The 23796-nt window shown below is 37.4% G+C and overlaps 1 protein-coding gene across 1 annotated transcript in view; it reads left to right on the forward strand.

Annotated features, from left to right (window-relative positions):
* The first annotated feature begins 3442 nt into the window (after positions 1-3442).
* LOC137411383 (uncharacterized) overlaps positions 3443-23796 on the forward strand; it is a 56330-nt gene continuing 35976 nt past the window's right edge. The window contains exons 1-5 of the mRNA XM_068096732.2: positions 3443-3522; positions 11413-11499; positions 11642-11749; positions 22569-22710; positions 23177-23275. Coding sequence (XP_067952833.2) covers positions 11458-11499; positions 11642-11749; positions 22569-22710; positions 23177-23275 — 391 coding nt within the window. The 5' untranslated portion in view covers positions 3443-3522; positions 11413-11457. The remainder of the gene's footprint in view (positions 3523-11412; positions 11500-11641; positions 11750-22568; positions 22711-23176; positions 23276-23796) is intronic.

Here is a 23796-nt window from a genome sequence, read left to right on the forward strand (position 1 = left end):
CCAAACCCATCCCTCTCTGTACCCACCATACCCAGTCGTACCCTGCTGCTCCTGGACTCCGTGTCCTTTCCCCCTGACAAGGTGGAAAAGTTTCTGTCAACCCTCGACTCTGATTCTGCAACTGGACCCGACGGCATCAGCCCACGGGTCCTAAAATCCTGCTCTGCTGCTCTATCTCACCCTCTCTCTGTTCTCTTCACCCTCTCTTTTGCTCAAGGTCAACTGCCATCTGCTTGGAAATCAGCCAACATCACCGCTTTGCACAAAAAAGGTGCAAAAACAGATCCTAGCAACTACAGACCAATCAGCCTTCTCCCAATTATCAGCAAAGTCATGGAATCCATCATTGCTTCTGATATGAAATCTTTCCTCTTCTCCAATGGCTTGATCTCTGATCATCAATTTGGTTTCAGACCAGGTCACTCTACTCTGGACATGCTGCTTCTGCTGTCTCAACAATGGATGGAGGTCCTCAATGCCAAACAGGAAATTAGAGCTGTCTCCCTCGACATATCACGTGCCTTCGACACGGTCTGGCACCCCGCTCTGCTCACCAAACTCTCCTCCTTTGGTATCCATGGAAATCTCCACGCATGGCTGGCGGACTTCCTCTCTAGTCGTCGTCAACGTGTGGCCCTGAATGGGTTTCTCTCATCTCCTCTTCCTGTTCAGGCTGGAGTTCCCCAAGGCAGTGTTCTGGGCCCCGTGCTTTTTCTGGTCTTCATCAATGATCTCTCTGACTCTCTCGAAAATCCTCTCTATCTCTTTGCTGATGACTCCACTCTCTGCCGCTCCATTCCTCTTCCCTCAGATCGGCAGTCTGCTGCCTCCTCACTCTCTGAAGACCTGGACAAAATCACAGACTGGTCAAACAAGTGGAACTTGTCTTTCAATCCTGACAAATCTCACACTCTTACTATGTCTCTCCGAAAAGATCGACTGGATAACCCTCCCATCTACTTTCTCAACAATCCTCTCCAAGAAGTTCTGTCGCTCAAGATTTTGGGTCTCACTATCTGCCATGATCTTTCTTGGGAAAACCACATTTCCAAGCTGGCCTCCAAAGCCAGTCGCCGACTGGGCATCCTCCGTCGTGCGAAGTCCTTCCTCGGCACACCTGAGCTCCTCACCACATACAAGGCTTTCATCCGCAGCTCAATGGAATACTGTTCTCCCCTATGGGCCGGTGCTCCTGCCTCACACCTAGCTCGGCTTCACGCTGTTGAAACCAAAGCTTTCAGAATTATTGGAATCTCCCGCGATGAAGCTATCTCTGAGGGCCTTTCACTCACTCACCGCAGGCAGGTAGGTGGTCTTTCTGTCTTCTACCGACTCCTCTCCGGCCTTGCACCCCCAGCTCTCTCTGTGCTCTGTCCCCCAAATATTCCTACAGGTCGCACAAGATCTGCCAGCAACCCTCTGATGGTTAAACTGCCGAAATCTCGGCTCTCCGCTCACCTTCACTCTTTCATTCCTCTTTTCTCCCGCCTCTGGAACAAACTCCCTCACTCCCTTCAATCCCACTCCTCCCTCCAGGTCTTTAAAACAGCTGTTCACCACCATCTCTTATCTTCCCCCATCCAAAACCTTGATCTTTTCTACCCCCGCTAATTCACCCCAGATCCACCTTGTTTGAAATTCCAACTTCTTTCCTGGAAGTCCTGGCAGTGTCCATATGTTTTATACCTCTCCCACTGCCCCCTTCCCACGCCCCCCCCCCCCCCCCCCAAAGCCCTCGCCCTCTCTCAGATCTCTCGATGTCACCATGTCTCTCGGTCCCTGCTCTCAAATGTTGTGTTTGTGTCCTTCCCCCTCTCTCCCCATCTTGTCTACCGCTCCCTATGTTATATGTTTTATGTGTCGGTTTGTCTTTCTGTGTGATTAATGTTCGCTCTTTCACGAGCCTCGATATTGTATTAAAAAAAAAAAAAAAAAAAAAAAAAAATCCGATTGACTGGAACTTTGAAGAGGACTTGCATATCTGGTCACTGAATTCAACCACCAAGTATTTTTGAGGTCAACATAGGCCAAAAGGTCAACATAGGCCGAATTTCTAAAATCCTCAATTTTCATCCGATTGATGAAATTTGAAGAGGACTTGCATATCTGGTCACTGAATTCAACCATAAATTATATTTTAGGTGAACATCGGCCAAAAAGTCAACATTGGCCAAATTTCTAAAATCATCAATTTTCATCCGATTGACTTGAAATTCTAAGAGGATTTGCATATATGGTCACTGAATTCAACCACTAGCCATTTTTGAGGTCAACATAGGCCAAGTTTTTAAAATCGTCAATTTTCATCCGATTTACTAGAAAATTGAACAGCATTTGCACATTGAGTCACTAAATAGGGAAACTAACTATTTTTGAGGTCAAAAGGTCAAAGGTCAACTCAAGGTCAACCTTCCAAAATCATCATTTTTCATCTGAAAAATCGTCACTTTTCTTCCTGTTGACCCGAGCTTTGTTCAAGATTGTCAATTTTAATCTTGATGAAATGGACAATTTGCTGTATCAATGGAATTTTTTTGCTTGGGGTTGGGAGCGGATTTTGCAAGGATCGTGCTCCGCATGACTTCTTGTTTTGGTTTTTAGAATGACGCAGTTATCACGTGATGACGAGAACCTAGAACACGCGATTTGATTGGCTCGTGTCGTGCGCCCAGTCTGGCACAAAGCTAACCAATCACATGCAACGTTTAGGAACGGCTTTTCTCTCTTAAAAATGACGAACGAGCCAAATCGGGATTACGTCAGAATAGTATGTTTTATTTCTGCGGGTTTTCATATCAATTTGAAAATTTTCATATCAATTTTCTTAAAGAGTCTGGAATTTCTGAGAAGTGATCTAATTTCCATGTTAGTTATCGATAATCATAAAGACGAGTTCCCTCACAAGGACGCCATTCAAAGCCCGCGCTATTGTAACCAACTTCCGGTTGTTTGTCCATGCTTTCTCCTTTTTACATCCCGGGCACTTCATACCGTTGTTAAGGATTGTTTTTTCTTTAACCATGGCCTACTGCAAAGGAAGTAGCACGTACCCTTTTTTAAGTCTTTGTAATGACTCGGTCGGGATTCGAACCACAGACCTTCAGATTCAGTGTGACGCTGTTAACGATTACACCGCCATGACCAAGGCATTCCATTTGAGACTTCGGAAGAGATTTCCCGGCCCGTCTCTGATATAAAAGTGAGTTAGAATTTGGAGACCAAATGGCCGATGGCCTATGACTAAATCAGAGATCTCGCGGTTGATTCCAAAACACAAATGTAGGTGATTTTCAAAAATAAAATAAAAATCGATCCCTATAGAAACAATAATTGTAATTCTTACAATTCATTATAATAGCACGCTTCGTTAAACATAAATTGCTGAAAAAATAGTTTCCAGACAAAAAATAATTAAAATGGTATTTCCGGGGCGCGGCCGAGCTTCCTGCAGCACCGACATTTCAGAAAATTTTCCATCGACATCTTGAGGCGAAGCACTTGGATAACGTCAAAGCGCATGAGGTAGGGAGAGCCTTTTAATACGTTTACAAAATTTTAGAGGAGGAGTGCTGTTAGCGATTTGAGATTTTGAGGAAGAAGATCTCGAAGAAGAAGAAGGAGTTTAATATTTTAGGGAAGAAGAAGAAGGTTATTAAGTAGATAAGGAGGAAGAAGAAGGTTAGTAAAATGTACGAAGAGGAAGAAGATAAACACTGTGTTAGCTTCAATGATCACATTTATCCCTTTGCTTGGCAAGTGCATGAACCAGTGTGTTCAATTTGCTTGTTCATATTTTAATGACTTTATATATATGCAAATTTTACTAGGCCTAACACCACATGTATTCATTCCTTCGAATATAAAGTCACGTGAATAGCAACTCAGGGTGTCTTAACATTTAGGGGATCTTAGTGCCCGTTGACAGTGACACGTTCATCACTATTTTACAATCACGATCCCTTGATCTTGCAGCAGCCATGGAAGTGCATGTACAATGATTATGGCGGTTAAATAAGAAACGTCAAAACAACGAGACCTTTTGATTATGACGTCAAATTCGTAGGCAGGCTAGTCAGTTTGAAACTTCGATATTTTTAAACGAGAGATACAAATACAACGTTAAAATATTACTTCGAAACCATCTTCATATTAGGTATGCACAAAAGAGGGAGGAAAGAGAAAGATGTTTTTTTTTTCATCCTGATCTGTCATAATTCGTCGCTTCCAGCCCTGCAGGATTAGTTGGTGTATAGTGACAGGGAGGGTATAGTTATGAAAAAAACAAAATGAGGGGTATTTTATATGAAATGGATAAATCAGAGATGTGACACAAGTTTTACACAAACCGAGAGATATAATACAAGTTTTATACAAACCCAGATATATAATACAAGTTTTATACAAACCCAGAGATATAATACAAGTTTTATACAAATCTAGGGATATAATAAAAGTTTTATACAAACCCAGAGATATAATACAAGTTTTATACAAATCTAGAGATATTATACAAGTTTTATACAAATCTAGGGATATAACACAAGTTTTATACAAACCCAGAGATATAATACAAGTTTTATACAAATCTAGAGATATGATACAAGTTTTATACTAATCTAGGGATATAATAAAAGTTTTATGCAAATGTAGAGATATGACACAAGTTTTATACAAATCTAGAGATATAATACAAGTTTTATACAAATCTAGGGATATACAAGTTTTATACAAATCTAGAGATATGACACAAGTTTTATACAAATCTGGAGATATACTACAAGTTTTATACAAATCTAGAGATATAATACAAGTTTTATACAAATCTAGAGATATACTACAAGTTTTATACAAATCTGGAGATATACTACAAGTTTTATACAAATCTGGAGATATACTACAAGTTTTATACAAATCTAGAGATATACTACAAGTTTTATACAAATCTAGAGATATAATACAAGTTTTATACAAATCTAGAGATATTATACAAGTTTTATACAAATCTAGGGATATAACACAAGTTTTATACAAACCCAGAGATATAATACAAGTTTTATACAAATCTAGAGATATGATACAAGTTTTATACAAATCTAGGGATATAATAAAAGTTTTATGCAAATGTGGAGATATGACACAAGTTTTATACAAATCTAGAGATATAATACAAGTTTTATACAAATCTAGGGATATACAAGTTTTATACAGATCTAGGGATATAATACAAGTTTTATACAAATCTGGAGATATACTACAGGTTTTATACAAATCTAGAGATATAATACAAGTTTTATACAAATCTAGAGATATACTACAAGTTTTATACAAATCTGGAGATATACGACAAGTTTTATACAAATCTGGAGATATACTACAAGTTTTACACAAATCTAGAGATATACTACAAGTTTTATTCAAATCTAGAGATATAATACAAGTTTTATACAAATCTAGAGATATAATACAAGTTTTATACAAATCTTGGGATATAGTACAAGTTTTATACAAATCTGGAGATATACTACAAGTTTTATACAAATGTAGAGATATACTACAAGTTTTATACAAATCTAGAGATATACTACAAGTTTTATACAAATCTAGAGATATGATACAAGTTTTATACAAATCTAGAGATATAATACAAGTTTTATACAAATCTAGAGATATGACACAAGTTTTATACAAATCTAGAGATATAATACAAGTTTTATACAAATCTAGGGATATAATACAAGTTTTATACAAATCTAGAGATATGATACAAGTTTTATACAAATCTAGAGATATAATACAAGTTTTATACAAATCTAGAGATATAATACAAGTTTTATACAAATCTAGGGATATAATACAAGTTTTATACAAATCTAGGGATATAATACAAGTTTTATACAAATCTAGAGATATAATACAAGTTTTATACAAATCTAGGGATATAATACAAGTTTTATACAAATCTAGAGATATAATACACGTTTTATACAAATCTAGAGATATGATACAAGTTTTATACAAATCTAGAGATATAATACAAGTTTTATACAAATCTAGGGATATAATACAAGTTTTATACAAATCTGGGGATATAATACAAGTTTTATACAAATCTAGAGATATGATACAAGTTTTATACAAATCTAGAGATATAATACAAGTTTTATACAAATCTAGAGATATGATACAAGTTTTATACAAATCTAGAGATATAATATAAGTTTTATACAAATCTAGAGATATAATACAAGTTTTATACAAATCTAGAGATATAATACAAGTTTTATACAAATCTAGAGATATGATACAAGTTTTATACAAATCTGGGGATATAATACAAGTTTTATACAAATCTAGAGATATGATACAAGTTTTATACAAATCTAGAGATATGATACAAGTTTTATACAAATCTAGAGATATGATACAAGTTTTATACAAATCTAGAGATATAATACAAGTTTTATACAAATCTAGGGATATACAAGTTTTATACAAATCTAGAGATATGACACAAGTTTTATACAAATCTGGAGATATACTACAAGTTTTATACAAATCTAGAGATATAATACAAGTTTTATACAAATCTAGAGATATACTACAAGTTTTATACAAATCTGGAGATATACTACAAGTTTTATACAAATCTGGAGATATACTACAAGTTTTATACAAATCTAGAGATATACTACAAGTTTTATACAAATCTAGAGATATAATACAAGTTTTATACAAATCTAGAGATATTATACAAGTTTTATACAAATCTAGGGATATAACACAAGTTTTATACAAACCCAGAGATATAATACAAGTTTTATACAAATCTAGAGATATGATACAAGTTTTATACAAATCTAGGGATATAATAAAAGTTTTATGCAAATGTGGAGATATGACACAAGTTTTATACAAATCTAGAGATATAATACAAGTTTTATACAAATCTAGGGATATACAAGTTTTATACAGATCTAGGGATATAATACAAGTTTTATACAAATCTGGAGATATACTACAGGTTTTATACAAATCTAGAGATATAATACAAGTTTTATACAAATCTAGAGATATACTACAAGTTTTATACAAATCTGGAGATATACGACAAGTTTTATACAAATCTGGAGATATACTACAAGTTTTACACAAATCTAGAGATATACTACAAGTTTTATTCAAATCTAGAGATATAATACAAGTTTTATACAAATCTAGAGATATAATACAAGTTTTATACAAATCTTGGGATATAGTACAAGTTTTATACAAATCTGGAGATATACTACAAGTTTTATACAAATGTAGAGATATACTACAAGTTTTATACAAATCTAGAGATATACTACAAGTTTTATACAAATCTAGAGATATGATACAAGTTTTATACAAATCTAGAGATATAATACAAGTTTTATACAAATCTAGAGATATGACACAAGTTTTATACAAATCTAGAGATATAATACAAGTTTTATACAAATCTAGGGATATAATACAAGTTTTATACAAATCTAGAGATATGATACAAGTTTTATACAAATCTAGAGATATAATACAAGTTTTATACAAATCTAGAGATATAATACAAGTTTTATACAAATCTAGGGATATAATACAAGTTTTATACAAATCTAGGGATATAATACAAGTTTTATACAAATCTAGAGATATAATACAAGTTTTATACAAATCTAGGGATATAATACAAGTTTTATACAAATCTAGAGATATAATACACGTTTTATACAAATCTAGAGATATGATACAAGTTTTATACAAATCTAGAGATATAATACAAGTTTTATACAAATCTAGGGATATAATACAAGTTTTATACAAATCTGGGGATATAATACAAGTTTTATACAAATCTAGAGATATGATACAAGTTTTATACAAATCTAGAGATATAATACAAGTTTTATACAAATCTAGAGATATGATACAAGTTTTATACAAATCTAGAGATATAATATAAGTTTTATACAAATCTAGAGATATAATACAAGTTTTATACAAATCTAGAGATATAATACAAGTTTTATACAAATCTAGAGATATGATACAAGTTTTATACAAATCTGGGGATATAATACAAGTTTTATACAAATCTAGAGATATGATACAAGTTTTATACAAATCTAGAGATATGATACAAGTTTTATACAAATCTAGAGATATGATACAAGTTTTATACAAATCTAGAGATATAATACAAGTTTTATACAAATCTGGGGATATAATACAAGTTTTATACAAATCTAGAGATATGATACAAGTTTTATACAAATCTAGAGATATGATACAAGTTTTATACAAATCTAGAGATATAATACAAGTTTTATACAAATCTAGAGATATAATACAAGTTTTATACAAATCTAGAGATATGATACAAGTTTTATACAAATCTAGAGATATAATACAAGTTTTATACAAATCTAGAGATATAATACAAGTTTTATACAAATCTAGAGATATGATACAAGTTTTATACAAATCTAGAGATATGATACAAGTTTTATACAAATCTAGAGATATAATACAAGTTTTATACAAATCTGGGGATATAATACAAGTTTTATACAAATCTAGAGATATGATACAAGTTTTATACAAATCTAGAGATATAATACAAGTTTTATACAAATCTAGAGATATAATAAAAGTTTTATACAAATCTGGAGATATAATACAAGTTTTATACAAATCTAGAGATATGATACAAGTTTTATACAAATCTAGAGATATAATACAAGTTTTATACAAATCTAGAGATATGATACAAGTTTTATACAAATCTAGAGATATAATAAAAGTTTTATACAAATCTGGAGATATACTACAAGTTTTATACAAATCTAGAGATATAATACAAGTTTTATACAAATCTAGAGATATAATACAAGTTTTATACAAATCTAGAGATATAATACAAGTTTTATACAAATCTAGAGATATAATACAAGTTTTATACAAATCTAGAGATATGATACAAGTTTTGTACAAATCTAGAGATATAATACAAGTTTTATACAAATCTGGAGATATACTACAAGTTTTATACAAATCTAGAGATATAATACAAGTTTTATACAAATCTAGAGATATAATACAAGTTTTATACAAATCTAGAGATATGATACAAGTTTTATACAAATCTAGAGATATAATACAAGTTTTATACAAATCTAGAGATATAATACAAGTTTTATACAAATCTGGGGATATAATACAAGTTTTATACAAATCTAGAGATATAATATAAGTTTTATACAAATCTAGAGATATGATACAAGTTTTATACAAATCTGGGGATATAATACAAGTTTTATACAAATCTAGAGATATAATACAAGTTTTATACAAATCTGGGGATATAATACAAGTTTTATACAAATCTGGGGATATAATACAAGTTTTATACAAATCTAGAGATATAATACAAGTTTTATACAAATCTAGAGATATAATACAAGTTTTATACAAATCTGGGGATATAATACAAGTTTTATACAAATCTGGGGATATAATACAAGTTTTATACAAATCTGGGGATATAATACAAGTTTTATACAAATCTGGGGATATTATACAAGTTTTATACAAATCTGGGGATATAATACAAGTTTTATACAAATCTAGAGATATAATACAAGTTTTATACAAATCTGGGGATATAATACAAGTTTTATACAAATCTAGAGATATAATACAAGTTTTATACAAATCTAGGGATATAATACAAGTTTTATACAAATCTAGAGATATGATACAAGTTTTATACAAATCTAGGGATATAATACAAGTTTTATACAAATCTAGAGATATAATACAAGTTTTATACAAATCTAGGGATATAATACAAGTTTTATACAAATCTAGAGATATGATACAAGTTTTATACAAATCTAGAGATATTATACAAGTTTTATACAAATCTAGAGATATAATACAAGTTTTATACAAATCTAGAGATAGAATACAAGTTTTATACAAATCTAGAGATAGCATACAAGTTTTATACAAATCTAGAGATATAATACAAGTTTTATACAAATCTGGGGATATAATACAAGTTTTATACAAATCTAGAGATATAATACAAGTTTTACACAAACCTAGAGATATGATGCAAGTTTAATACAAACCTAGTGATATGACACATGTTTTACACAAACCTAGAGATATGATGCAAGTTTAATACAAACCTAGTGATATGACACATGTTTTATACAAATGTAGAGATATGATACAAGTTTTATTCAAATCTCGAGATATAATACAAGTTTTATACAAACCTAGAGATAAGATGCAAGTTTTATACAAATCTAGAGATATGATACAAGTTTTATACAAACTAGGGCATTGCCCGTACGATATCTATATCTAAAATTATATCCCCCCCCTCTATTTACATGAAATGGTTTGGTCCAAAGCGAACGGCTTGCGAGTACGGTGACAATCCCCCCCCTCTATTTACATGCAATGGTTTGGTCCAAAGCGAACGGCTTCCGGAGTTTGGTAAAGAAATCGCCATCGCGTGCACAAACGCGCAGGAAAGCGAATGAATCGCAAATTCGTTTTTATTAGTTTTAAAACATAGTTTAACGCCAACATAGTTTGCAAACGTGAAATAAATGAATACGCTCTCAAATGTGCCATCCGAGGCAGAGTGTGTCCGCCACGTTCGGCACACGCGATAGTTCGCTGCTCTCTGATTGGTTGAATCGTTTTTTGGACATAGCTCGGTAAGTAATTGTCCGATTAATATGAAACCTTGAAAAGGCACATCCTCGGGTCCCCAGCAATATACCTGGCAAGTTAAAAGTATATCGGACCCGTGGTTGTCGAGAAACAGCGGTCACAGACAAACAAACGTACAAACGTACAAACGTACAAACGTACAGAGATTACTGGAATTATAGATAGATGACATCGGGCGAAGTGATTTCGGGCTGCAGACTCAGCTTCATTGCGGGAGATTCCAATAATCTTGAAGGCCTTTGCTTCCATGGTGTCAAGCTGAGCAAAGATGTGAGGCAAGGGAGCCAGCCCAGAGGGGAGAGCATTCCTCCATCAAGTTGTGGATGAAGGCCTTTTAGGTAGATAGGAGTTTAGGTATGCCAAAGATGGACTTTGTATGACATAGGATGCTGAAACTGCGACTGGCTTCGGAGGCCAACTTTGAAATGTGGTTTACCGAAGAAAGATCATGGCCTCTTAACATGAATTCTTAACGTGAGAGGGATGAGAAGACAAGTACATTTGGAATTAATTATTTTTAAAATGTTTGAATGCCTGAAGTCCCTCACCAATTGGGGTTAATGGTATAGAGTTGATGAAGTTGGTGATTACATCCTTTATAAAATCCATACAATTGCATCTTGAATCTGTTTAATAAAACAGAAATGGTCAGTTGGTCCGCTGTATGAACATAAACCTACGTCGTCGATGCATCGTCTATACAAACTACACCACACAAGAGAAGTCCTGGTGAGGGCCTGCAATCTCTGATTGGTCTTTCTACTTGGTGTTTGTGAAGCTGTCATGTTTTTAAACTCTTACTATTGTAGTATTTGAATCAATCAAACTATTTGAATGGTTATGGAGAGTAATTGGATCGTTATGTACACAGTGCACGAACCATGAACAGTTGGTGAAAGCTCCAACACCTCCACTCCACCTCCCATCACCTTGTCCCCATCCAATGATATCCACCATCATCACCCAACCTTCCCACCCAGTATGTACAATTAGTTCCAATACATCCACCATATAAAACACAATGTCAGTTTGTGCAGATGTCTGTCCCTCTTCATAAGGGTAGATTTTAAAGGCCAATCTTTTAACACGAATGTATATTCACTGCGGTCTATTTTGAGGATAAAATAAACTCGAAAATAATTTTCCATAAAAGAGTAATTATGTCTCTTCTATTGGAATGGTAGGTGGTGGCTTGCAAATCAAGCTTCAAGGGTGGTGTACAGAAGTGTTTTTAAAAATAACAATAAATACAAGGTGCTGGATGGAGGTGAAATTTGCTGTACGTGATGTGCAACGCATGCAGAGTTAAACAAGTGTTCATTTACATCCGAGGCTGAGGCTTCAAACTTTGGAACGCTCACGAGGCTGCACCGTCGAACAGACTGTTCCAACTCGTCATATTTGACGGGCTTTTTACTAGTTAGCAATATAGCGCCAAAAACCTTTGCATACAAAATATATCAGTCCGCTGAAAACGATGTGAATGATTACTTTTACTAATTAAATCTGCCACACTCACTATTAGTTAGCTTTCACATACAGGGTGAGTCAGAAGTAGCGCCCGATTTCTGTTTATATATATATATATATATATATATATATATATATATATATATATATATATATATATATACAGTATATATATATATATATATATTTCATATTTCTGTCAGTTGATTGTTTGCCATTTGTATTACAGTGTACAAGAAGGTATAAACAAATGAATGACATGCTTATCTTACCATTTATTCGGGGGAAAATTATTACGGAAGTGCAGTGTATTACGGAAGGTAATTCATGGTTCAATTTGGTGCAAATTCAGTAACTTTCCAAACTCTCAGCAATAACCTGCAAAAAACAAACAAAAATAAATAAAGTAAGAAAACAAGTACAGAGACATTCAAAGTACACCGCCCCCTTGCCAAATAATTAAATATCCTGCAGCGCGGTATTGCCGGGACGCCTCGGGCGCCCGGCAATACCGCAGTTCAGCTCATAGAGGCTGCATTGGGAGGGAGAGGTGTATGCTAATTGATCAATTAATTGTATAATTAAAATCATTAAAAGATTATCACAAAATATTTTCTTAATCAATTGGCTAATAGCATAACTAAACCACTAGTGCTTCATACGAAGACCTATCTTTTAGAAATTTAATTAAATATGTCATTAATAAAAAATTAAATAATTAATTGATTAATCAATAAATAATTAATTAATCAATTAATCAATAAATAATTAAGCGATTAAATGATTAATCAATAAATCAAAAATATCATTGATAGCCACATCACTTGGTCACTGTCATGTCCAAATATTAGCTTCCCAGCTCAAAAGGTGCCTGAGATATTGGCCAAATGAGAAAGAAAATAAATGAATGATTCATAATGAAAATAAATAAATAATAATCATTAAAAAAATTAAATTATTAATCAATTCGGTCACAGAACACATAAACCACCACCATTTCATCAGAATCTGTAACTGAAAAAAAAATAAAAAAAATAGTAATTAATCGAATAATTAAATAATTAATCGATTAATTGATTAATTGATTAATCAATAAATCAAAAATATCCTTGATAGCCACATCACTTGGTCATTCATGTCCAAATATTAGCTTCTGAGCTCAAAAGGTGCCTGAGATATTGGCCAAATGAGAAAGAAAATTAATAAATGATTAATAATCGTCGACCCAGGTACATTCACCGTGGCTCCGGTCGTAAGTTTGTTTATTTACAATCAGGTCACTCCATCCCCATCCTCTGGTCGGCTCAGCGCACTCACACTCATCGTCCCAACACACCTGGTCACAACAACGCACAAAATCGCACCTCCTGTCTGCGAACCCTGGCCAAATCACCTGGATTCATACCCGCCATACAAAACAACATCAAGCTCACCCTGTTCAATACCCGATCCCTCAACAACAAATGCCTCATCCTGAACGACTACATCCTGGAAAATAAACTGGACTTTCTCTGTCTCACTGAGACCTGGCAACAACCACTGGACTACTACACGCTCAACCTCACCACACCCAATGGATATTCTTACATCAATAAACCACGCTCGGAGGGCCGAGGTGGTGGAATTGCCGTTATTCACCGACAAGACATCAAGACCAACCTCATCTCCATCTCATCTGCTCCATCATTTGAACACCTGGCTTTTAAACTCTCTGGTCACACACAGTCAGTCATGGCTGTTGTCTACCGCCCTCCCAAACCACACCCATCATTCCTGTCTGACTTCTCCTACTTTCTGACCCAGCTATGGTCCCTCTCCCCCTCAATCCTCCTCCTTGGTGATTTCAATATCCACATGGACTCCACTGACCATGCTAACCACTGACTTCACTGATTTACTCACCTGCTTTAACCTCACTCAACATGTCAACTTTCCTACCCATAACCGTGGTCACATTTTGGACCTTGTCTGCTCTACTGGACTAATTTTGCACCATCTCTCTGGCTCCGACCTCACTCTCTCTGACCACCTAGCCATCACTCTGACCATCAACATCCCCACCCCAGCACCAAGGCATTATCGCACTATCAACTTCCGTAAGCTAAACACTCTTTCACCTACCTCATTCTCATCGACCCTCTCTGAAAAAATGTCCACTTCTCCCTTCGTTGACCTCCACACCCCTTCTGACCTCACTGACTACTACAACCACACTCTCTCCTCCTGCCTTGACCAACTTGCGCCTATAAAAACCAAAACAGTTTCTTTCACCCATTCTGCTCCCTGGTTTACCCCTGAACTCCGCCTGATGAAAACTCGTGCTCGCCAACTTGAAAGACTCCGCAATAAAACAGGTCTCACAGTTCACTCCCAGGCCTACAAGGACCACATACAACACTATAAAGATGCCCTCTCCCGCGCCCGCTCCGCCTACTACTCTCAAATTATCCACTCTGGCTCCGGAAACCCAAAAGCACTCTTCTCTACAATAAACAAACTCCTCAGCCCCCTGAACACCACCACCCAGTTATTCACAATAGACAACTGCATCTCCTTCCTTTCATTCTTCCAACGCAAAATTGAAAACATCTACAACAGCTTGACCACCGCCGCACCCGCTCCCCCTCAAACCACCTGCCCCCCCTTATCCTGCCATACCCTGTCTCAATTCTCCCCAGTCTCCCCTACTGACCTCTCTGAACTCCTCATCGGAATGAAAACTGCCACCTGCACTCTTGACCCCATCCCCTCCAGCTTTGTCAAGGCCTCCCTTCCTGCTCTCTCTCCACTTATCATTGCAACAATAAACTCCTCCCTGTCTACAGGCATCGTCCCACCATCCCTCAAAATTGCTGCTGTTACCCCCATTCTGAAAAAACCTGGACTAAACCCTGACACCCTAAATAACTTCAGACCCATCTCCAACCTACCCTTTCTGTCAAAGGTTTTGGAACGCGCTGTAGCCACTCAACTCAAACATCACCTCTCTGCCAATAACCTGTATGAAACATTCCAATCCGGATTCCGCTCCAACCACAGTACTGAAACTGCTCTCCTCAAAATCACCAACGACCTTCTCCTCTCCTCTGACGCTGGCAACCTCAACATTCTCATCCTCCTCGACCTCAGCGCCGCCTTTGACACCATCGATCACACCATCCTCCTCACCCGACTTGAAACCACCTTTAACATTACCGGCACTGCCCTCTCTTGGATTAAATCATACCTCTCTGACAGACGTCAGTTCATCTCCATCAATAACTGCAAATCCCCCACTGCTCCCCTCCCCCAAGGTGTCCCCCAAAGTTCAGTTCTTGGCCCCCTCCTCTTCATCCTTTACCTGTCCCCCCTCGGTCACTTAATCCGCCGTCATGGTCTCCAATTCCACTGCTTCGCCGATGACATCCAGCTTTTCATCTCCACCAAGTCCATCTCCACCGCCACCCACTCTATCCTGACAAACTGCATCACTGAAATAAAATCCTGGCTTCAAATCAACTTCCTCAAACTTAACTGTGATAAATCTGAAATAATCATCATTGGCCCAAAAACGCTCACCAAGTCCACCCATAACTTTGCCCTCAACATCGACGGTTTCCCAGTATCCACCTCCCCTCACATCCGGAATCTTGGCATCATCTTTGACCAAACCCTCTCCTTCGACAAATACACTAAACAGATCACAAAGACAGCCTTCTTTCACCTGAAAAACATCGCCCGTCTCCGTCCATCCCTCTCCTCCGTGGCTGCAGAAACCCTCATCCACGCCTTCATCACTTCCCGTCTGGACTACTGCAATAGCCTCCTTTATGGTTCACCCTCAACAATCACCAATAAACTCCAATACATTCAGAACTCCGCTGCCCGTCTACTCACCCATTCCCGGACCCGTGACCACATCACCCCCGTCCTTTACAAGCTTCACTGGCTCCCCATCTCCCAGAGAATCCAGTACAAAATCCTCCTCTTGACCTACAAAGCCCTCCATAACCTGGCCCCATCCTACCTGGCTGACCTCCTCTCCAGACACACTCCCACCCGCAACCTCCGCTCTGCTGGTACCAACCTCCTGACCCCCCCCCCCCCCCCCCCATCTGGACCAAATTTAGATCCTGGGGGGGACAGGGCCTTCTCTATCGCTGCTCCCACCCTCTGGAACTCGCTACCTCACACCATCAGAGACTCCTCCTCACTCACCACATTCAAAACATCACTCAAGACCCGTTCAACACTGCATTCAACATTTAACCCACAGCATCTAACCCCTGACTATCTCCTCTCCTTCTCCCTCCTTTGTGCTTTGAATATTTCCCTATTCATTCTTCTTTTTTTGCAATTGTTTTTATGTTTTGCTATGCATTATGTTTTGCACTCTGTCAAAGCGTCTTTGGGCTTCCTGAAAAGCGCTATATAAAATAAATGCATTATTATTATTATTATTAATAATGAAAATAAATAAATAATAATCATAAAAAAATTAAATTATTAATCAATTCGGTCAGAGAACACATAAACCACCACCATTTCATCAGAATCTGTAACTTAAAAAAAAATAAAAAATTGTCATTTATCGAATAATTAAATAATTAATCGATTAATTGATTAATTGATAAATCAAAAATAGCCTTTGCAGCGAAATCACCTGGTCATTGGCATGTCCAAATATCAGCTTCCTAACTCAAAAGGTGCCTGAGTTAATGATCAGAAGAGAAAGGAAATTTGATTAATTAAATAAGTACTGAAATAATCGCTAATAATTAAATAACTCCTCAATTAATTGATTATTCAAAAAACAAAAAATGACGTTTTTGACAAAGGACTTGCTCACTACTGTGCCGAAATTTCAGCTTCCTAGCTCAAAGATGGCTGAGATATCGTCCGGACAAACAAACAAGAAAGCAAGAAAACAAACAAACAGAGTGAAAACTGAGTACTCCCTTTCAGCGTGCGTCACTGCCGAGCCCCCTTCGGTGCCCGGTAATGTCGATTTGCAATGCCTGGAGATGGCATAGGAAAGGTGCGGTGTACAATTAATAATCTGTGAGACAATTATTAACAACATGACATCCCAGAAAGAATCTGACAGCCGAAAAAACAGAAATCTGGCGCGGGCGCTACTTTTGATTCACCCTGTATTTAATACCTTCATGCTTTTAGTGACTCATTTGTATATATGTAGCATATATACTAGGGTTACCATATTTGATTTTCAAAAAGAAGATACGGAGGACTAAAACAAAAGAGTGGGGCTGGGGGTTTATCTGTATCAGTATCTACCAACTCATGTTGTATTAAAGTGGTATATATATATATATTATATACACACGTTGTACTACATGTCGTCTACATTGAGTATCTATAAATAAGAACAAGTGTTACGGCCTCAAAAATCAATGGTATAATTATTCAAATTTCAATGTACCCCTTTACATGTAGTGTTCTTTCCTTTCACCAGTCCTTCAATTTTGCTAATGGGAATGGTGACCTCTCTCCTCGAACTGCTTTCTTGTGCTTGTCCAAGTCCACATGTGATGATAAATCAATAGCATCTTTATTTGCAACAGATACGTATGTACCAGCTATACAGGCACGTGAAAAAGTAAGTACACCCCATGTAAAGTTTTGACTTTTTCAACATATTTCAACATACAGCTATTTGATCTTCATTTCAACAATATTGACAGATAAAGGTGATATAATATAACAAATATCATGAAACATTTACATTTTGTAGTCCATTGTATAATTTAAATAAACATAAATGCAAATTTCGCATGTGGAAAAAGTAAGTACACCCCTACATTTATCACTACTTCAAATACCTAAAATTAGAATCAGGTGCACCAGCTCAGGTGCAAATGATTAGAACACCGTGAGAGAGGATCTTGGAGGAACCTGTCTTATTTAAACCTCAGACATTTAGTTTGGTTTGCTCTTTGTTGTTGAAGTGTGCGGCGTCAACATGCCTAGATGAAAAGAGCGCTCTGAGGCCTTCAGAAAGAAGGTTATAGATGCCTACGAGTCTGGGAAGGGATTTTAAAATCTCCAAACAATTTGAAATCAATCACTCGACTGTTCGGAAGATCATCTGCAAGTGGAGAAGATTCCAAACAACTGCCAACTTGTTCAGGCCAGGCCGCCCCAACAAGTTCAGCCCAAGAGCAGACCGCAAGATGCTGAAATAAGTCTCCAAGAACCCCAGAATGTCATCACAGGACCGACAGGTAGCTCTTGCCACTGTTGATGTCAAAGTGCACGAGTCTACCATAAGAAAGAGGCTGCACAAATTTGATCTACATGGGAGGTGTGCCAGGAGGAAACCTTTGCTGTACAGAAAGAACATCAGGGCAAGACTAAAGTTTGCCAATGAACACCTCGGCAAAGACCAGCACTTCTGGAACAATGTGCTCTGGACAGATGAGTCAAAGGTAGAGCTATTTGGCCACAGTACCAGAAGACATGTTTGGCGAAAACCAAAGACGGCATTTGACCACAAAAACCTGATACCAATTGTAAAGCATGGTGGTGGAAATATTATGGTTTGGGGCAGCTTTGCTGCATCAGGGCCTGGGCAGCTCACCATCATAGAATCCACTATGAATTCTTCATTGTACCAGAGGGTGCTTGAGGATAATATGAGGCCATCTGTCAGAAAGTTGAAGCGCAACCGAAGGTGGACCTTGCAACATGAAAATGACCCTAAACATACCAGTAAATCCACCAAGGAATGGCTGAAAAGAAAGAAATGGAGGGTTCTGGAATGGCCAAGTCAAAGCCCAGATCTAAATCCCATCGAGATGTTGTGGGGGGATTTGAAACGAGCTGTGCATGAAAGAAACCCCTCAAACATCGCACAGCTGAAATAATTCTGCATGGAGGAGTGGGCAAAAATTTCTCCCAGTCGATGTCATAGACTGGTAGACAGTTATAAGAAACACCTACTTGAGGTTGTTTCTGCCAAAGTGGGCAATACCACCTATTCGAGCCAAGGGTGTACTTACTTTTTCCACATGTGAAATTTGCATTTATGTTTATTTAAATTATACAATGGACTACAAAATGTAAATGTTTCATGGTATTTGTTATACTATATCACCTTTATCTGTCAATATCAATATCATGGCTCATCCCTCTCCTCCACGGCTGCAGAAACCCTCATCCACGCCTTCATCACCTCCCGTCTGGACTACTGCAATAGCCTCCTCTATGGTTCACCCTCAACAATCACCAATAAACTCCAATACATTCAGAACTCCGCTGCCCGTCTACTCACCCATTCCCGGACCCGTGACCACATCACCCCCGTCCTTTACAAGCTTCACTGGCTCCCCATCTCCCAGAGAATCCAGTACAAAATCCTCCTCTTGACGTACAAAGCCCTCCATAACCTGGCCCCATCCTACCTGGCTGACCTCCTCTCCAGACACACTCCCACCCGCAACCTCCGCTCTGCTGGTACCAACCTACTGCCCCCCCCCCCCATCCGGACCAAATTCAGATCCTGGGGGGGCTCCCACCCTCTGGAACTCACTACCTCACACCATCAGAGACTCCTCCTCACTCACCACATTCAAAACATCACTCAAGACCCACCTGTTCAGCACTGCATTCAACATTCAACCCACAGCATTTAACCCCTGACTATCACTTCTCCTTCTCCCTCCTTTTGCTTTAAATATTTCCCTATTGATTCTTGTCTTTTTGCAATTGTTGTTTTCATGTTTTGTTATGCATTATGTTTTGCACTCTGTCAAAGCGCCTTTGGGCTTCATGAAAAGCGCTATACAAAATAAATGAATTATTATTATTATTAATATTGTTGAAATGAAGATCAAATAGCTGTATGTTGAAATATGTTGAAAAAGTCAAAACTTTACATGGGGTGTACTTACTTTTCCATGTGACTACATACCAAACACTCAACTTCCCATTCTTCTCAACCAGTTTGAACAAACATGGGAATTTTGTCTTTAGTTCTGCAGCGAATTTACACTTTTGTTTTGGCATTGTAAAGAAGAAAATCAAAAGAAACTCAAATGAACATATGTCACCCACAGGGTGAACCGTATCTTGCCATTTGACCTTGACCTTAATAATTTCGTATGGTGAATAGTATGTCTTCATGACCAACGCACATGAAATATTGAAAGATTTTGATGAGAACTGAGGAAATAATTTTTTCATGAAAATTCCGTTTTTTCGTCATGACGTCATCAAATGACGTCATAGCGTCAAACTGTTTACAGATCTGGGAAGCACTCATCAAGGGCATTCATATGAGGTATTACTCGATATGGTACCTACGATTTCAAAATTTGACCTTGGGGTCAATAATTTTCGACCTCCAGCGCTAACCATGAAGGTCAAGGCCGATCGCCACCAAAAACTAATCAGCTGAGCGCCGGACCATATACTAGATTCCCATGAAGTTTGGAGACGATCCGATCAAAGTTACTCAAAAAATAAGGGTTTCGTTGACCTCCATGATTGACCGCAAAGTGACCTTGACCTTTGACCTTGACCTTCAAAATTTTGTGTGCTGAAGGGTATCTCTATAGGACTCTGATATGCGAAGTTACAGGAGTTTCCAATAATAACTGTGGTCTACAGAGTGATCTAAACGTGAAAAAAAAATGATTAACCACAAACAAAAAAACAAAATAAAAAACATATGTCACCCACAGGGTGAACCGTATCTTGCCAAAATGTGAAAATTCCGTTTTTTCATCATGACGTCATCAAATGACGTCATAGCGTCAAACTGTTTACAGATCTGGGAAGCACTCATCAAGGGCATTCATATGAGGTATTACTCGATATGGTACCTACGATTTCAAAATTTGACCTTGGGGTCAATAATTTTCGACCTCCAGCGCTAACCATGAAGGTCAAGGCCGATCGCCACCAAAAACTAATCAGCTGAGCGCCGGACCATATACTAGATTCCCATGAAGTTTGGAGACGATCCGATCAAAGTTACTCAAAAAATTAGTGTTTCGTCGACCTCCATGATTGACCACAAAGTGACCTTGACCTTTGACCTTGACCTTCAAAATTTTGTGTGCTGAAGGGTATCTCTATAGGACTCTGATATGCGAAGTTACAGGAGTTTCCAATAATAACTGTGGTCTACAGAGTGATCTAAACGTGAAAAAAAATGATTAACCACAAACAAAAAAACAAACAAACATACAAGCTGACTAATACATCTTGCAAAAACTTCGTTTTGGCAAGATAACAAATGTATACTGCATAACAATGGTATGGACTTAGAAAAGACACTGACTGCGCGCGCCACCGAATCCTCTCACTGCGAGGTTGGACAGGAAATGGACGCGTGATGTTCGAACACATCCATTACGACATGATGGAATAGTACAGACTTGTACCAAACTGTCTTGGCCCATAGATTACATAACCGCATTTTATCACCATCGGAAAATGTACAAAAATGGTTTAAATAAGGTAAAAAAAATAAGTAACCCAAATTTAACCAGGCTGAACAGTTTATGTTTTGTATCCCACTGTTCGGCCAGATCAGTTCAAAAACCAAAATCTAATCAGCTTGTTCTTGTCACCTCACCAACTCGTCCATAACTTTTTTAAAATATCATGTTATATATCGCTTTTCGCCCAATCTCTCAATGGTGAAGAATCACTTGAAAATTAAATAATTCTCGTATCCGAATCCACATTCAGAACTTCACCGAAACTGAATCGATTTGTCCTTGTCTCACACCACAACCTCTCCACCTAGTTTCGTCCAAATCTGTCCATAACTTTTTGAGATATCCTGCTATATGTCGGTTTTGGCTTTATCTCACAATGGTGAAGAATCACTTTTTTAAAATCCGGATCTTTATTAAAATCTAATCATTTCATCCTTGTCACATACACTACCGCGCTGCCAAATTTCATTTGAATCCGTCCACAACGTTTTGAGATATCTTGTTCACAGACAGACAGACAAAAAAAACAGACAGACAGGGGTGAAACATAACCTCCATCCACCTTTGGTGGCAGAGGTAAAAATTTATCCCTTTGAAAAAGCAAAAAAATGGCAAAACCCAGACAATTTTAGATATTTTAAAAACGGCCATTTAAGTACCGAAAAGGAGGACTTGTCCTAGGAAAATTGGACATATGGTAACCCTATTATATCCCGAGATTTGAAAAGCACTACAAGTTCCCTCTTTGTACCACTGCCTGGTTGAACAGGTTTTTTTAGCATCTGTAAATGAGTCATCATGGAGAACAAGCAAAGTACATGTCCTCTGAAAGATCTAGACCACTCATTAATACTGTCATGATATCTTGTGATATTTCAGGATAACATGGACACCAGTTGGAAGGGACAACCACATGTACTTCTAGTTACGACTGGAACCTTCCGGAATGTTCCGCTCACAAGCTGTTCGGCTGATGATAACACCAGAATCCTGGGTCACACTTTGGACAGCCAGGTTGCAGGTGGGCCACAACAGATTATTGTTTGTCCTGAGACTGGCTGGCTGCCTGAGACTAGCCTGGTGTTAGCTTAGCGGTTAGAGTGCAGGCTTGGGATCCTAGGATCCTGGGTTCGAATCCCGGTCATCGCTGAATTAACGCCAGGGGGGTTGACTCAGCCTGCCATCCTTCCAAGGTCGGCAAATTGAGTACCAGTTAACTGGCAATTCCCTGTGTCTCGCAAGAGGTGACTAACAGGGTTGGCGGCAGGAAGGGCATCCGGCCATAAAACATTGCTTCAAAAAAGGAGGCCATGGTGCCCGAAAAAGGCCAACCCCTGCTCTGTGGGGAAAAATGGCCTCTAAAGGTGGTTCTTTTCTGAGACTGGCTGTGATGGCTCTGTGATTTCCTCGATGCATGCAGTAAAGTTGCGCCATTAGTGATTTTTTGTTGCTGTGAGTAATAAGTACGTTCTCTTTGTGTACTGCAGGGCTGACTCACTGCAGGGTGACACCATTGGGTGGAGAGTGTGAAGTGCAGACTGTTGCTATTAAACTGGAATTGGAAGGAACAGCAGGATCAAAAACAGGTAATGTTTGATATGTGACAACCGTTGATAATGTGACAAGAGGGCAATTCAAGTTATGTTGTTGAATACCTTGATGCATTTACATCATGGCATAAAGGATGAGGATGCAATCAATATATCAATACAATACATCAATACATCAATACATACATCAATACAATACAATACATCAATGAATCCAATACAATCTTCTTCTTTTTTTCCAAGTTCTGCAGGTGTGGCTTAAGTCCTGTTGAAAAATAAATGTACCTTTTCCTACCCGATAATGATACGTCACTGGCCTTTCATCTTAGCAAGCAAGGGAAATAGTGGGTGCAGTTTTCTCCATAATCTCATATTTACTACCGTAAGATGTATACACAAAGAATTAAGTTAAGCACCCCCCCCGTTTTTTTACAACCTCGCACATTACAAGTTTGTTGTCGTCAAAACAGTGTAATATACCCATGATATTGCTATATTTTCTGGAGAAGTGATATTATGGTCACATAAAAACATAACAATCATGCCGTTTTCAATAT

Source organism: Myxine glutinosa, chromosome 6 (genome assembly GCF_964187855.1).
Source record: "Myxine glutinosa chromosome 6, kmMyxGlut1.1, whole genome shotgun sequence".
Lineage (NCBI taxonomy): Eukaryota > Metazoa > Chordata > Myxini > Myxiniformes > Myxinidae > Myxine > Myxine glutinosa.